Source organism: Triticum aestivum, chromosome 6D (assembly GCF_018294505.1).
Source record: "Triticum aestivum cultivar Chinese Spring chromosome 6D, IWGSC CS RefSeq v2.1, whole genome shotgun sequence".
Lineage (NCBI taxonomy): Eukaryota > Viridiplantae > Streptophyta > Magnoliopsida > Poales > Poaceae > Triticum > Triticum aestivum.
In genome coordinates, this window is record NC_057811.1 from 27037802 (window position 1) to 27054084 (window position 16283).

Genomic DNA, 16283 nt, shown 5'->3' on the forward strand with positions numbered 1-16283 from the left:
AGGGTAACAACTTAGTACCACATGTGAGGCGGGGCACAAGGAACCACCAAATTTGTGCCTAACGAATAACGAAGAGCACTGACTGTGTGATAAGCTCGCGATAACAGCTAAACTGACAAGTTGGGCCCACGTGTGAGGCTGGCGTGGCAAAGATCAAACAAAAAATAGAACTTGGACCAGCTTATTGGTGGCAAAAAAAATATGCATGTCAATGACTCAATGTTCATCTTCATCCCATCTCTCTTTCTATGGGGCAATTCATCGAGCAGCTTCTATAAGCACTGACGAGGAGCTTGACGCCAACGAACTGCTCTGTTGTGGCGAACCAGCACCTCCATGAGAGCACCTAGCGCGCCGAGCTGCTCCGCCAGCCGCCGCGCTAGCTACCCCGGCGAGCCACGGGCGACGCGCGTACCGCCGCACGAACCACCCTCAGGTCGCCGCTGCGCCCGTCGGGCGCCGCCACCTATCTGCCACAGCTGCAGAAGACCACCATTGGCGCCGCCCGGCGGAACGGCCGTGGAAGAAAAGCAGCGGCGGCTCGCAAGCTTGAGGAGGCGGAGACCAGGCGAGGCCATTGGTGTACGCGCCTGTGGTGGGGAGATTACGCCCGTGTTGCGGCCACTGCGGCTGCTTGGCGGCGGGCTGTGCGGCCACTGCGGCTACTTGGGGATGACCTCAACGCTGCGGGGGAGCTCCTCGACGAGCCGGTGCGGTGCCGAGCACGAGCAGACCGAGCCACCATGGGCGCCGCCCGAGCTTCTTCCTTCCGTGGCTGCTGGCCGGTTCCCCGATGCGCCGCCGCGCGGCCTCGCCTGGTCGTGGCTGCGGTCAAGGGCTAGCAACATGCCCGGTCTACTCCGAGAGCAGGGCACCAATGGCGGCGAGCAGACGAGATTTCCGGGCGCCCATAGCCTGTTCGTTGAAATGCCCAGGACAAAAGGAGATGGAGATGTAAAATATCGCGAGCTTATCACACAATCGGTGCTCTTCGTTATTCGTTAGGCACAAATTTGGTGATTCCTCGTGCCTTGCTTGAGATGTGGTACTAAGTTGTGACCTTGACTGGGTAATTAACTCTCGAGCGCGAGGTAGCGCGGGCAAAAAGGAGCTCCGGATATGACGGTGGCGGTACGGCACCATCCTGCCCATCGTGTTGGAATGCAGTGCCGACGGCCTCCCTCAAGGCGGCGGCCATGGGGGCCTTCTTGTTGAGCAGCTCATCGATCTGGGCATGCTTTAGCTGCTCCATCGCCATCTCCCGACAGCGTCATTGAATACCTAGCCACCTGCTTATGCCTTTAACAATGGCGCAACAAGTGTTGGGGTGCCTCACCAAAGTGCGGTGTAGGTTGTTCTTCACGATGGCCGGCTACGGTCCTTCTTCACAGCGACGACATGACCATCGACAGTCTTACAAAGTCACCCCTCCAATGACGATGAGGCTATCATCAGTATGTATGAAATTCACACTTTTATGAAGCTAAGCTCCAAATGCCTTACCTCTAGAGTCCAGCCTTTTATCTACTCTATCATCCATCAGGATCAATCTGGATTTATCAAGGGGGGAAGCATCGCGGATAATTTTATGTATGCCGCGGATATTGTTCAAACGTGCTTTAAGCGCAAAAAATCCGGCTATTGTGCTTAAGCTCGATTTCAGAAAAGCGTTTGACTCGGTTTCTTGGCCCGCTCTGGCAGCTATCATGCTTGCCAAGGGCTTCCCCATGATCTGGTGCAATTGGGTTGACAGCCTGAACCGTTCCAGTCAGTCGGCAGTTGTTTTGAATGGCAAACCTGGCCCATGGATCAACTGCAAACAGGGGTTGCGCCAGGGTGACTCACTGTCTCCTCATCTTTTTATTATTGTAGCTGATGTCCTGCAACGGCTGATTTCTCAGGCCTCCAATGCTGGAAGGCTAGCCCACCCTATTAACCACGAGCTCCCGTGCCCAGTTCTCCAGTACGCTGATGATACATTGATCATTTTGCCGGCGGAGGCTGCCCAACTGCAGACCTTAAAACATATCCTGCTTCAGTTCTCTTAAGCTACGGGGTTGCATATTAATTTTCATAAGAGCACTTTTGCCCCCATCCACGTGGCTCCTGAGTTAGCCAAGGAATTAGCCGAGGTTTTTGGTTGCCCGGTTGCATCGTTCCCCCCAGTTGTACCTTGGCCTACCTCTCTCTACTCACAAACTTCACATTGTAGACTTCTTTTTCATTATCAATAAGATCGACCGCCGCCTGGCGGGTTGGCGTGGGATTCTTCTTACTATTGCCGGGCGAGCTATCCTGGTTCGGGCTGTTCTTAGAGCCTTACCTATATACGCCATGACTTCTCTGCTGCTTCCGATGGGTGTCGTCGCTGAAATAGACAAACGCTATAGAGCCTTTTTCTGGGCGGGTCAAGACAAAGTTTCGGGAGGTCAATGTAAAGTTGCTTGGGACTTTGTGTGTGCGCCTTTCGCTCGTGGGGGACTAGGTTTCTCTTCTCTTCAACACCTCAACTCTTGCCTACTACTCTCTCACTTAACCAAGCTTCACTCGCGCTCCACGCCTCACGGTGGTTCTCCGTTGGCTGCTAAGTATGGGTGGTCCGATGACCATGACCTGGTCACTACTCATGCATCTGATTCCCATGTGTGGCATGATATCGCCAAGGGGATCCCCCTCTTTCGCAACTTAACTTAGGTGGACGCCGGCAACGGCACCTCCACCGCTTTCTGGCTTGACCTTTGCGTTCCAAACTCTACAGATACACTAGCTTCTCGATACCCTGCTCTGTTCTCACATGTCCTCCGAGCCTCGGCTCGGCTTTTGTTGCCAGGGTTCTAAGCTCGCCAGATCTATGCCTAGACCTCACGCCTCGTCTAACCCATGCTGTTGAACATGAACTGGGCTCCCTGTGCACCCTGCTGGCTTCTGTCTCCTTGAATTTGCAGGAACCAGACCGACGAACAGGACGATCTGATGGCAATCCGCTGACTTGAATTCGGCATACAAGGCTATGTGGGTGGGAGCGCATGTGGGATCCCTTGGCAATGGCCATCTGGAAGAACTACGCCCCCAACAAATGTAGAATTTTTCTCTGGCTGGCAAACAAGAATCGTCTCTTCACCAACGAAAGGCGTTTTCACAGAGGCATCGCCACTTCGCCTGCTTGCCCTCTCTGCCCGAGGACGGAGTCCCTAAACCACCTGCTACTTCACTGCCCAGAGCTGATTTCTCTGTGGGGAGAACTTTCTTCTCTCACTACAGGAATACCCACAGATCTTCGGGATCTTTGGGCCGATGCCATGCAGAACAAAGTTCGCTCTACAATAATCATTGCCATTCTGTGGAATATTTGGAAGAGACGGAATGCAAAAGTCTTCAGGGACGACACTCAACCGGTTCACCTAATCGCTCGTTCTGCTGCTGCTGATGTTCTGCTTTGGTCCAGCAGATGTAATAATGAGCAGGCACGCGGTCTGCTGCGCGACTAGGGTACCATGTTGTTTCACCTGTCTATGAGATTGTAACCTAAACTAGATGCTTCTGCTTCTCCTCTCCTGTCTGACTCTTTGCTGTAAATGTTCTCTGGTTATTAATGAAAAGGTTCAGGCCGGCGTAAGCCCGCCGTAGCACCGTCAAAAAAAATCACACTTTTCCCTATATTTTGTTGATGTAAGCTCACATACTCTTCAATTAAGAACAGTGAAATTGGTTAAAGATTCACAATTTTTCCAGCCAAATCGTGCAACCATACATGTTACTTTGCGAGTTCAATATTCTGTGCTTCCATCAACTATCGAATCTGTTGTCATAGACTGAAGTCATTGCTTCATTTTTTTTATGAATATTGACGTAATTGCACATCACATAAGTCTGCATCCAAATGTTGGCAGCAAGCATTGCTTTTTCGCTAAGGTGAAATGCATATGCTTCTACACGGTATCAGTTATGTTGTGGTTGTCAAAATTGATGCTTCTGATATCCATAATTTGTTGGCATCATAAATTTGTTTCCTTGGTGGAGTTTGTTTGTTTTGATCGACAGAGCCATGTTTCTATCATTTCTCATGTTGATGTTTTAAATAGTCCAAAGCATTCTTTTCAACACTAAGTTTGTGCTCCCTACATTTCTCACATATTTGTGTTGCTCATAATTCAAGTCAAAACTTTTCATACATCCTTACCTTCCCAATTTCAAATTTCCATGCTTCTATATGGTACTATTTATGTTGAGATAGCATAATCCGTATGTTTCCAAATGTCATGTTCCCTGTGCATCCCACATGTGTTTCTGCAGTCTAGATTTGCTATTTGCATCAACACCACATAATTTGTCCGTTTGATCATCTGGTTCTCAGTACTATCTAGCAAAATGGCATGATTATGCTGCCGTAAATTGCAACTACTAATGTAAAGAAAATGACAAGAGAACAGAGTAGAGAGAGAAAAAGACAGCAACATGCTGTTCGGTGGTGTCATGAGTGGTGTATGCACATGTGAGCCAACATTATCTTTTGATTCCCTTTGTCTTATTGCCTAGTGGTGGTATGCAACGCATGCTCAAGATTCCTTTTATTTTTGTAACTTTTGAAGACTTTGGTGACATGCTGACAAAAGAGAAGGAAACAGAACTTGGTGCCATCTGACCAAACGATTGCTGCCAGGTTGTTATCTTAAGGCAATCAGGTAACATGCATGATGGGAGGTGTCTTTCCAAGGTACTGATGGCATTCTAGAGCTCACCGTCCGGGAGTCTTGCTTGGACCTGCCACTGCCATTGCTACTCCACTGCAAAGGCAGAAGAACTAGGTACGGTAAGCAGTTCCTTTTTCCTTAGTCCAGTGTTTTGAGGTGGCTAGTAATCAAATCAGCTTCCAGTGTCCTTGTTTTCAGATTATCCAGCATATTTTCTGTTGATTTTTTTGGGTTCATGGGCAGTGGTGATACTTTTGTGAACGGGTCGAGTGTTGACTGTCGAAGAAATTAGTGAAGACAGAAGAACAAGTGAAGCTACTGTTGTTTGTATCTGAAACTATATTAGCTCGGGATCTTAATGCATCCAGATTTTCCATGGCTGCCTGCACCTGAAACTTGGATCACGCAAGAGTTGAGATGAACATTTGGTTGCGTGGTGTGCTTCTAGGTGCTTGAACTGCAGATCATAGTTAGGGATGCAAGTCCAGTGATTTCACTTGGTTTAAATTCCATCCCAGTTTAATTGTATATCGAATTTTGAATTTTTGTCAAGCAATTTTAGTAGCACGGGTCAATTGGCCCGTCCAGCTGACGCATTTGCATTCCTAACCATATGTGTCCTGATGTTTTAAGTGAGGATTCTCATTTTCTTCTCTTGTCAGTGCAATCAATAAGAAAATATACATGATCTTCGTACCGCGTGCTGAACATATTTGCCTGAATTGCAGATTTTTAGGTTAGCCCAGTATACTGTCTCCCTATTGTCAGACATGCAAGACTCTCAGTCTGCTTTTAAGAAAGAAGATCCGTTGGGAATGGATGCAATGTCATCTGAAGAATTTGCTTCGCAGTCCAAGTTGCTGCAAGAATTCACCAATGTCCCAAGCATTGAAAGTGCTTGGCTTTTCAAAACCAACAATGGTAGGACTGATATTTCTATCTATACCTCGTTCACAATCATCATCTAGTTCTTCTCGAACAGGAGCTATATCAGAGCTGGTCTAATTAAAGCATTCCTCGCTACATTATTGCAGAAGACAGATCCACAGCAATGTTTTCCATTAGTCAGCCGGACCTGCTGGCAAACAAGAAGAGGAAATATATTTTGCATTCCCATATAGTGACACATGGAACCATGCCTCTCGAGTGTCATTGGTCTCCTTTCCCAATTGAAATGACCGGAGTGTCGGCTGTCGTTCCATCCCCTTCGGGGTCGAAGCTTCTGGTGGTGCGGAACGGGGAGAAAGGTTCGCGTACGACACTTCAGATTGTTAATCAATCACATGTGGAGAAGGAGATACATGTTGATCAGTCTATCCATGGTCCACTTTATACCGATGAGTGGTAAATGTACAGCATGAAGTCTGCATTTCCAGTCTCTGCTTCACTGCTATATGTAACATATGACATTATGTTTGTTCTCGGTACTGCAGGTTTCATGGGATTTCCTGGAACCATGAAGAGACCTTCATAGCATACATCGCTGAACAGTCGCCTCAACCAAAACCAACTTTCGACAATGCTGGATATAGAAAGGGAGGCTCTTCTGAGGAAGACTGTAATAGCTGGAGAGGACAGGGGGATTGGGAAGAGGACTGGGGTGAAACTTACTCCAGAAAGGGGAGACCCTCATTGTTTGTTCTTGATATTGCTAGGTCTCTTATATTAGCACACCTTCTAATGAACATGTCAATTATCAATCCTTGATCCAACAGTATGGCTTACTAAACCAAGCATGTATTGATCTTTGGTGCATGCAGTGGAGAAGTACGTGCTGCTAGAGACGTTACGAAATCAATGAGTGTTGGTCAAGTTGTTTGGGCTCCGCCATCTTCAAGCGGTCATCAGAAGCTTTTGGTCTTCGTGGGATGGTTAGAACACAACGGGTTTCAGAGCACCGCTAGGAAACTCGGCATCAAGTACTGTTCTAACAGGCCATGTTCTCTCTATGCAATTCATTCCCCTTTTGAAGAAGAACCAAATGCCGATAACGCGTCAAATAGGTGAGCTCATGTTGTAACTCTGGAATTTTAGTGTATCTGCATATACTACAGTTTTATTCAAATGGAAGGAGAAAGCAACTCTTAACTGCTATGTATGTAATATGATGGATCCCTTTTGTTCTTCCAGTGGTAGTGAGTCAGTACCTGCTTCAGTAGCAACGAACTTAACCCCAAGCATAAGCAGCGCTTTATTTCCACGGTTCAGGTAATGCCTGTATTAATAATACTCTTGCACCTTCTTGAAAGAATTCAAACTGATGCTTTTCACCGAGGATAGTGGGGCACATAATGCTCATCTTTTCTGTCAACAGCAAGGATGGAAAACTCCTGGTGTTTCTATCTTCGAAATGTGCAGTAGATAGTGGGGCACACAATGCCACAGATTCGCTGCATAGAATCAACTGGCCTTCTGACTGGAAAGCAGATGAACAACTCAGCGTGACCGATGTGGTATGGTCACATATATAACCTGCTTATCTCAATATGATCTGCGCTCTGAACCATATTTGAATTACGCCAGGTTCCTGTTGTAATGTGCCCTCAAGATGGATGTTTTCCTGGCCTATACTGCTCAGCCATGCTGTCTGATCCTTGGCTTTCTGATCATTGCACAATGGTGTTGACATCTGCTTGGAGAAGTACTGAAGTGATACTGTCAATAGATGTGTTAAGGTAAATGAATAAAATAAAAGTTGCCGGCATGCACCTTAAAGGATCACTTTTCATATTATTATTTTTGTTTCATTTGGCAGTGGGGAAGTAACTAGAATAAGTCCACAAGACTCAGATTACTCATGGAGCACCCTTGCAATAAGTGGCAACAATGTCCTCTCCGGTAATTCTACTTGCGATCAGAGGCAGTGTGTGTATGCATATAATCTTCTTATTTTCAGTGCTAACATATGTTTCTCTCCTGACCGTACTAGTGTCGAGTAGCCCCATCGACCCTCCTCAAATTAGGTATGGTCGTCGAGCGTCAACAGAGGATCATGATGGCCGTTGCGCGTGGGTTTGGGACGAAGTTACGAGTCCGTTGACAGCAGCCAGTAACAAGGTTCCTTGCAGACTGCTGCAAATTTCTCAGTAGTATACACATTTTCTTTGCTCAATAATTTACTCAAACATGCATCACTGGTTTTTGTGTGCCGCAGGTGAAGGCTTTGTTATCTCATCACAAGTTGAGCATACTCAGAATCCCGGTCCCTGACCCCTCTGATGAACTGTCTGACGGTACTGCTTCATCATGCAAACAAATGTTGTGAGCTACTATTATGTACCATCATCCTTCACTAGATTATGTATACTTTTTCCTATCCTCAGGTGGTCAGCTTCCATTTGAGGCCATCTTTGTGTCCTGCGAGGATAGTTCACAGAAACCAACTGTTTTAATTCTTCATGGTGGCCCACACTCAGCATCTGTCTCAAGCTACTCGAAATCATCGGCGTTTCTCGCGTCACTTGGGTTTAATCTGCTGATTGTAAATTACAGGTAAGCAGGGTTTTTTTTATCTTGAAATTTCTCTGCAATTCTGGTAAATGATAACCAATGGGTGTTAGTGTGCCATCATCATCATCTTACTCATGCTTTGGTATAAATAAAAAAGAGGTACGCTGGGCTACGGGGAGGAGGCTTTGCAATCACTCCCTGGGAAGGTTGGATCTCAGGTGGGTGGGTCCTCTCCAATTGTGTTGTTGATGGTTGTCCTTGTCAACAAAATCAAATAAATTTCTGAACTGTGTTGAACAGGATGTCCAAGATTGTCTTGCGGCACTAGACCACGTGATCGAGGAAGGACTGGTGGATGCATCCAGAGTAGCGGTTGTTGGGATCTCGCACGGTGGCTTCTTGACAACCCACTTGATTGGCCAGGTGAGCATCCTAGCAACCATGAGAGGCACAGTTGACTGCTTGATACTTGCATTTATATTTCTTCTTCTTCTTCTTCTTCTTTTCGTAGTTAATTTGTCACTTGTCCAGGCTCCTGAGAGATTTGCTGTGGCGGCGGCTCGAAACCCGGTCTGTAACCTGTCACTGATGATTGGGACCACAGACATCCCAGACTGGTGCTACGCCGTGGCCTGCGGGACTGAAGCGAGGCGTCTCGCCTCTGAATCACCTTCACTTGATCATCTTCGAATCTTCCACCAGAAATCACCAATTGCCCATATTTCAAAAGTATGTCCTTCCTTCATTCCTTGATGCCCTGTAGTTGTCGGAACTGGAGCAGTGGGACGATGAAAAACATGTTAGGGTAAACTCGACTGATTCTGATTCTGCAGGTGAAAGCACCTTTGCTTATGCTTCTCGGAGGAGCAGATCTCCGGGTACCCATGTCCAATGGCCTACAGGTACGCGCATCCATTGTTCGACATATTTCTAGCATTTTACATCTATCTAACAAACTTACCAACAAATATGAAACGCTCTTCTGCTTCTTTTTTCTCTCGAAAAAACCGCTCTTCTGCTTATATATACCTTCTTTCCGTGTTGTTACCGGCCATTTCAGTATGCAAGGGCTCTGAGAGAAAGAGGAGGCGAGGTCAAAACCATCATGTTCCCAGAGGACACGCACGAAATCGACATGTAAGCCAGACTAAACTGATTCCCCCTCTCATTTTGGGATTCTTGTCATTGTCGTTTCACCTTGGTTCGGATTAATTTGGTTTGCAGACCGCGGTCGGATTTTGAGAGCTTCCTCAACATGGGGGTCTGGTTCAAGAAATATCTGAAACAGATCTGAGCCAGAGATTTCGAGGGCTTCCTCAACATAGCCAGATAACTTCAAAGGTTTTTTGAAGAAATATTTTTTCTTTGTGAGGCGATCAAAGCATTTGAGAATCGACAATAACAAAGTATTTTTTTCCTAAATAATGAGCCTAAAGAGAGTGATAATCTGGACTTGTTTCCGAGTACAGTATGCATTAATAGTAACACATCGCTGGACGGGGCGGCATAACCAGCAAGTCAGTGACAAACACACAACAAGTGACCATACGCAACGCGCCCAACATCTGTCTAGTTCTTGGTCGACGCAGCCTAGGAAGAGGTGAGACTGAATTCTGTTTGTGAACAAACCAATCAACAGTAGAAGTTTTTTTCAAAAACCGATGGTGTTTTCAATTTAAGCCCAGCTGATTGAGGACATCTGTATAGTAACTTATAAGGTGCATAGAAAACAAATGAGGGCATCTTCAACGCAGACCATCAAATGCTCACAAACACGTCCAGCCGGGAGGGCATCGGTCATCCAACCATATCCATCAAATGTATGTCCATTGTCCAACAGACAGAGGAGAGAGAAGGAAGAGAGAGGAAAAACTGGGTTTGTGGTGAGGTTTGAGGCAGAGTTGGTAGTGCCTGGGCCATGTCCCGACTCCCCTAGAACTCCCCTGAGTTTGAGGACTGTCTGTGGGATTTCAAACTGTTGGGCTAAGTCCCTCCACAAGGAAGGTGTGTTGGCAGCCCAAAATCAGCCCGTAAGTCCAACATGTAGCGTGTCTTTACTTTTAGTAGAGTAGTTGACCATGCCTTTACTTTTACACGCTCTCTCTTCTCTTCTGTAACGGACGTTGTAGCGTGTATTAGAACACTTAGGTGCTTGCGCCGCTAAACCCCTTTACCCCTTCCTTTGAACCATGTTGCATACAATAGTTTAGGTCCGTGCAAGTCTTGCTGAGTACGTCATGTACTCACCCTTGTTATAACCATAATCTCAGAGGACGGCTAGTAGCAAGTGAGGTGTTCCCCATGGTACATGGCTAGCAAGTTGATTTGAATAGAATCAAGCACTGAAGTGAGTGGTTATCTCTTTTGAAGGCGGTCTAGTGTTCGAGGTATTTTGGTCTTCGGGTCAATTATAGTGTAGTTTGTTTTTGTTGGTCCTAGTTGGTTGTCTTTCAAGGTAGCGTCTTAACTATTGATTGGAGTTCCTGGGGTGTTTACCGGTGATGTTTCGAGGGTCCGGTTTGTGGATGCCCAAAGATCATGGGGCTTTATGTGCTCTTGGATATTTTAGTTGTTCTGTTGCGTTTTTATTTTTTTGCTTGTAGTTTGTAAGAAAGTCAATGGGTATCTGATATATGAAATCAGAGAGGAAGCTCTCGTTTTCAACAAAAAAAGGTGACGTGACACCCTCCATGCGGACCTACAGACTCTCCAATAGTGTAAATGAGTTTGAGGCCGTTTTCTATTATTCAAAGGATTTATCAAGATGATGCATATAACCAAGAAGAGGCATTGTAGAAGGGGGGTGTTAAGAATAGAATAGTTGCTTAAGCTAATTGGAATAATTATTAGTTGTTAGATAGGTTGCTTGATTCTCAAGCAACCATGTACTTCCTTCTCTTAAGCCAACCATGTACTCCCTCCGTTCGGAATTACTTGTCTCGGAAATGGATGTATCTAGAACTAAAATACGTCTAGATACATCCATTTCTGCGACAATTAATTCCGAACGGAGGTCTAGATACATCCATTTCCGAGACAAGTAATTCCGAACGGAGGGAGTACCTCCTTGGCTTTCAAGTAACTATGTGTTTACTTGGCTCTCAAGCAATATGTGTACCTCTGCCCCGATATAAATACGCCATTTTAATGAAGACTACTGGATCTTTTAATCATTCATCTTTCTTTCATTACCTTTTACTTCAGACACCTTTTTCCTCTAATCACTTTTGTGTCCTATTCATTTTCATTGCACGGAGTCCCCCCCCCCCCCCACACACACACCACACACACACACACTCACCTTCATAGTTAAGCAATAAAAATATGCTCAGTGTGTATGAACTCCATCATCATCACTAATCACAGCACTGACTGCGTCGGCCAACCCTCCCAACACAGACCGAATCCTCCACTTCTTTATTGCCACCAGAAAGGCAACACTCATCCCAAAGAATATTGTTTGTGACCCCTTGTCCCTAACATACAAGCCTGATCCCAGGATGAAGTTTGTTGTGGAGAATGCCATGAGCATGATCGACGCGGTGAACCAGGTGGTCAGTCTGAACATGTTCACCACGTCGATGGACACGGTGGCAATAATGAACGTTGCGCCTATGCAACTGTGATAAGCACTAAAATAAGCTTCTCGTGCTTTCTTTCGCCCCTCTTTCGACCGGCAACTTCTCGTGACCTAGTTTGCTGAGCACCGATGGACGTGAATATTAAACTGACAACAAGAAAGCCCACATTGTGATGCGGCGGTCGTGTTCCTAGTACCGGAACACAAAGGCATAGGATAATCCCCCTCCTAATCAGAGATTGTTGGTTGGGCCAGTCAGTGAGAGTGATTGATTGAGCTGTATTTGTACACTTACGATCAAGTTTGCAGCTCTGCCTACGGAGAGAACCATGTATTCTCGCAGGTACATATCGGCGCCCACGACGCCAATAGTTAGAGTAATAGTTGATGTTCAACCCAGATGAGCAGGAAAATTGTTACTGTTAGGAGGGGGATTATCCTATGTAGACATACGATCCTGCCACAAGAGTCCAATTTGTCGAAGCAGAGCCAAGCAACTTTGCGATGCCAAAATCACACAACTGTGGCTCAAAGTCAGATTCAAGCAGGATAATGTTCAAAGTGATGTTGCGATGAACGATGAGCGGTCATCTATCAGAAATGGCAGACATATGGTATGTACCCATAGTCTCACAATTTTCTCCAACATCTGACTCCCTATATATCTAGCTTAAAGGGTAAGGCAGAACCAACCGTAGTGCGCATAAGAAGAATAATCAAATCAAAAATATGAAGGATTTAAAAATATATTACTATTATGTAAAGAAAAATATAACTATAATAATTAACTCATCGATTTTTTTTTAATATTGTTTCTACACAACGAAAAGGGCCCATCGGAGGGCAATCTCATGGATGGAGCCATGGGAGGGGGGACCCATGCCCCCCCTCCCCTCCCCCGATTTTGAGAAAAACCCACATACCCCAAAAAAGTTCATATTAAACAAAATATTGCTTGGCCCTCCCAGAAAGTTCAATAATGCATGCTTGCCACCTCCCTATTGTTTGTTCCATTGTTATGGACATTGCAACCTAAGGGCCTTTGGAACAACGTAGAGAAAATACCTTGGCTCTGAGAATGACTTGTTATAGAACCTACAAGTTACAAAAAGGTCAATTGTATGTAAACTATAACGATGGTGCACACCCGATATATTCTATGAATTGCTGATATAATTTATATGATTACATACTTCGAATCTCTCGTCATAGCAACTACCTTGTGCCCACTCAAGTCATATTTGGTAGGTCGCATGCAACCCATACATGCTCTCGGGATGCAAATTCAGTCTGTTTGGTAGTCTGGGATGCACCAAATTCGTGACCCGCTCAAACCTTAAAGCAGCCCTGGGCCCATTTTCCTAGAGCTGGGCTCCAATGAGCCATGTGTGACACTTGCCTACGCATGTTAATAAGCACGGGAGATGGGATGTATGGACCATTACTCCCCACTCCACTCCCGTTACTGTTGGGAATCGTAGCATAATTTAAAATTTTCCTACGCTCACCAAGATGCATCTATGGAGTCTACTAGCAACGAGGGGAAAGGAGTGGATCTACATACCCTTGTAGATCGCGAGCGGAAGCGTTCCAATGAACGTGGATGACGGAGTCGTACTTGCCGTGATCCAAATCACCGATGACCGAGTGCCGAACGGACGGCACCTCCGCGTTCAACACACGTACGGTGCAGCGACGTCTCCTCCTTTCTTGATCCAGCAAGGGGGGAGGAGAGGTTGATGGAGATCCAACAGCACGACGGCGTGGTGGTGGATGTAGCGGCTCTCCGGCAGGCCTTCGCCGAGCTTCTGCGCGCGAGAGAGAGGTGTTGCAGGGGAGGAGGGAGGCGCCAAAGGCTGTAGTAGTGCTGCCCTCCCTCCCCCCCCCCTTTATATAGGCCCCCAAGGGGGGTTGCGCAGCCCTTGGAGATGGGATCTCCAAGGGGGGGGGCGGCGGCCAAGGGGGAAGGGGTTGCCTTGCCCCCCAAGGCAAGGGGAAACTCCCCCCCCCTAGGGTTCCCAACCCTAGGCGCATGGGGGGGAGGCCCAAAGTGGCGCCCCAGCCCATTAGGGGCTGGTTCCCCTCCACTTTCAGCCCACGGGGCCCTCCGGGACAGGTGGCCCCACCCGGTGGACCCCCGGGACCCTTCCGGTGGTCCCGGTACAATACCGATAACCCCCGAAACTTTCCCGGTGGCCAAAACTGGACTTCCTATATATAATTCTTCACCTCCGGACCATTCCGGAACCTCTCGTGACGTCCGGGATCTCATCCGGGACTCCGAACAACTTTCGGGTTTCCGCATACATATATCTCTACAACCCTAGCGTCACCGGACCTTAAGTGTGTAGACCCTACGGGTTCGGGAGACATGCAGACATGACTGAGACGCCTCTCCGGTCAATAACCAACAGCGGGATCTGGATACCCATGTTGGCTCCCACATGTTCCACGATGATATCATCGGGTGAACCACGGTGTCGAGGATTCAATCAATCCGTATGCAATTCCCTTTGTCAATCGGTATGTTACTTGCCCGAGATTCGATCGTCGGTATCCCAATACCTTGTTCAATCTCGTTACCGGCAAGTCTCTTTACTCGTACCGCAATGCATGATCCCGTGACTAACGCCTTAGTCACATTGAGCTCATTATGATGATGCATTACCGAGTGGGCCCAGAGATACCTCTCCGTTTACACGGAGTGACAAATCCCAGTCTCGATCCGTGCCAACCCAACAGACACTTTCGGAGATACCCGTAATGCACCTTTATAGTCACCCAGTTACGTTGTGACGTTTGGCACACCCAAAGCACTCCTACGGTATCCGGGAGTTGCACGATCTCATGGTCTAAGGAAAAGATACTTGACATTGGAAAAGCTCTAGCAAACGAAACTACACGATCTTTTATGCTATGCTTAAGTTGGGTCTTGTCCATCACATCATTCTCCTAATGATGTGATCCCGTTATCAATGACATCCTATGTCCATAGTCAGGAAACCATGACTATCTGTTGATCAACGAGCTAGTCAACTAGAGGCTTACTAGGGACAGGTTGTGGTCTATGTATTCACACATGTATTACGATTTCCGGACAATACAATTATAGCATGAATAAAAGACTATTATCATGAACACAGAAATATAATAATAACCATTTATTATTGCCTCTAGGGCATATTTCCAACAGTTACCACCCAAAGCACCATTCACCCCTCCTTGCACCGTCGGTGGTAGTGCTCACGAGCACTGGCTCGCCACCATCAATAGTCTTGCAAAGTCGCCCCTCCAATCACGACAAGGTTGCCATCAGTATGTACGAAATTCACGCTTTTCCCTATTTTTTGTTGATGCAAGCTCACATACTCTTTAATTAGGAACAATGAAATTTGTTAAAGATTCACAAATTTTCCACCCAAATCGTGCAGCCATACATGTCACTTTGTGAGTTCAATATTCTGTGCTTCCATCAACTATCAAATCCGTTGCTATAGACTGAAGTCATTGCTTCATTTTTTATGAATAATGTTTGCACATCGCATAATTCTGCATCCAAATGTTGGCAACAAGCATTGCTTTTTTCTCTAAGGTGAAATGTATATGCTTCTACACAGTATCGATTATGTTTTGGTAGTCAAAATTGATGCTTCCAATATTCATAATTTGTAAGAATCATATATTTGTTTCCTTGGTGAAGTTTGTTCTGAGTGATAGAACCACGTTTCTATCATTTGTCTCATGCTGATGTTTTAAATTGTCCAAAGCATTCTTTACAACACTAAGTTTGTGCTCCCTACATTTCTCACATATTTGTGTTGCTCATAATTCAAGTCAAAACTTTTGATACATCCTTATCTTCCCAATTTCAAAAATTCCATGCTTCTATATGGTACTATTTATGTTGAGGTAGCTTAACCCGTATGTTTCCAAATGTCATGTTCCCTATGCATCCTACATGTGTTTCTGCAGTCTAGATAGTTTGCATCAGTAGAGCCATTCTTGGATCTTCATATCGGCTCAGGACCTCGCTATCGAATTGATATTGAAAAAAGATATGGAGGAGCACGTCACTCAATTCGCCTATCAGTGGTATACAATTCGAATGAGGAATTTGGAGGTTAGTGTCGGCTCGCCATTAACGTTAAGGCTATGCCATCCTAACTCCTAAGGTGCTACTAAATGGAAGGATCTTATCAACGTCCATGAATGTGAAATCATAGATCGAACTACCGAATTGGCAAAATTCAGTGCTATCGCTATCATAGTATCCGCTAAGTTCACGGGCTGGAGATAAGTGGACCCGAACCACTGACATCTGCCACAGGGTAAACCACCGCCTCTCAGGCCTCCCCGACGGGTTCTACCATAGAGGCCAACGATAGACAATAACCCCCCCCCCCCCCCCCCCCCCCCCCGAACACAGCTTACAACTTTCATCATATTGTGCTCTCCAAAGAGCAACTCTTCTCAAAATCTCAAAACAAAAGGTGCTGAGTTGGAATCCCATTCTAAGGATTCTTATGGTTCCGGGGAATCCAGTTATAGGAGAACCAGGAACG

General features: G+C 46.2%; 1 protein-coding gene across 2 annotated transcripts; it reads left to right on the top strand.

Annotated features, from left to right (window-relative positions):
* The first annotated feature begins 4580 nt into the window (after positions 1-4580).
* Positions 4581-9589, top strand: LOC123143221 (acylamino-acid-releasing enzyme 2). 2 transcript variants are annotated; one of them, XM_044562064.1, is made up of 18 exons: positions 4581-4805; positions 5420-5612; positions 5726-6035; positions 6125-6346; positions 6452-6694; positions 6822-6899; positions 7006-7144; positions 7215-7366; positions 7447-7529; positions 7621-7748; positions 7846-7924; positions 8015-8183; positions 8299-8359; positions 8442-8564; positions 8673-8870; positions 8975-9043; positions 9202-9278; positions 9366-9589. In XM_044562064.1, exons 2-18 carry the CDS (start codon positions 5462-5464, stop codon positions 9433-9435), a joined length of 2352 nt encoding a protein of 783 aa, XP_044417999.1. In that variant the 5' UTR covers positions 4581-4805; positions 5420-5461; the 3' UTR covers positions 9436-9589. The 2 variants fall into 2 exon arrangements, with proteins under 2 accessions (XP_044417999.1, XP_044418000.1); XM_044562065.1 differs by having other exon boundaries at positions 4591-4810.
* The last annotated feature ends 6694 nt before the right edge of the window (positions 9590-16283 follow it).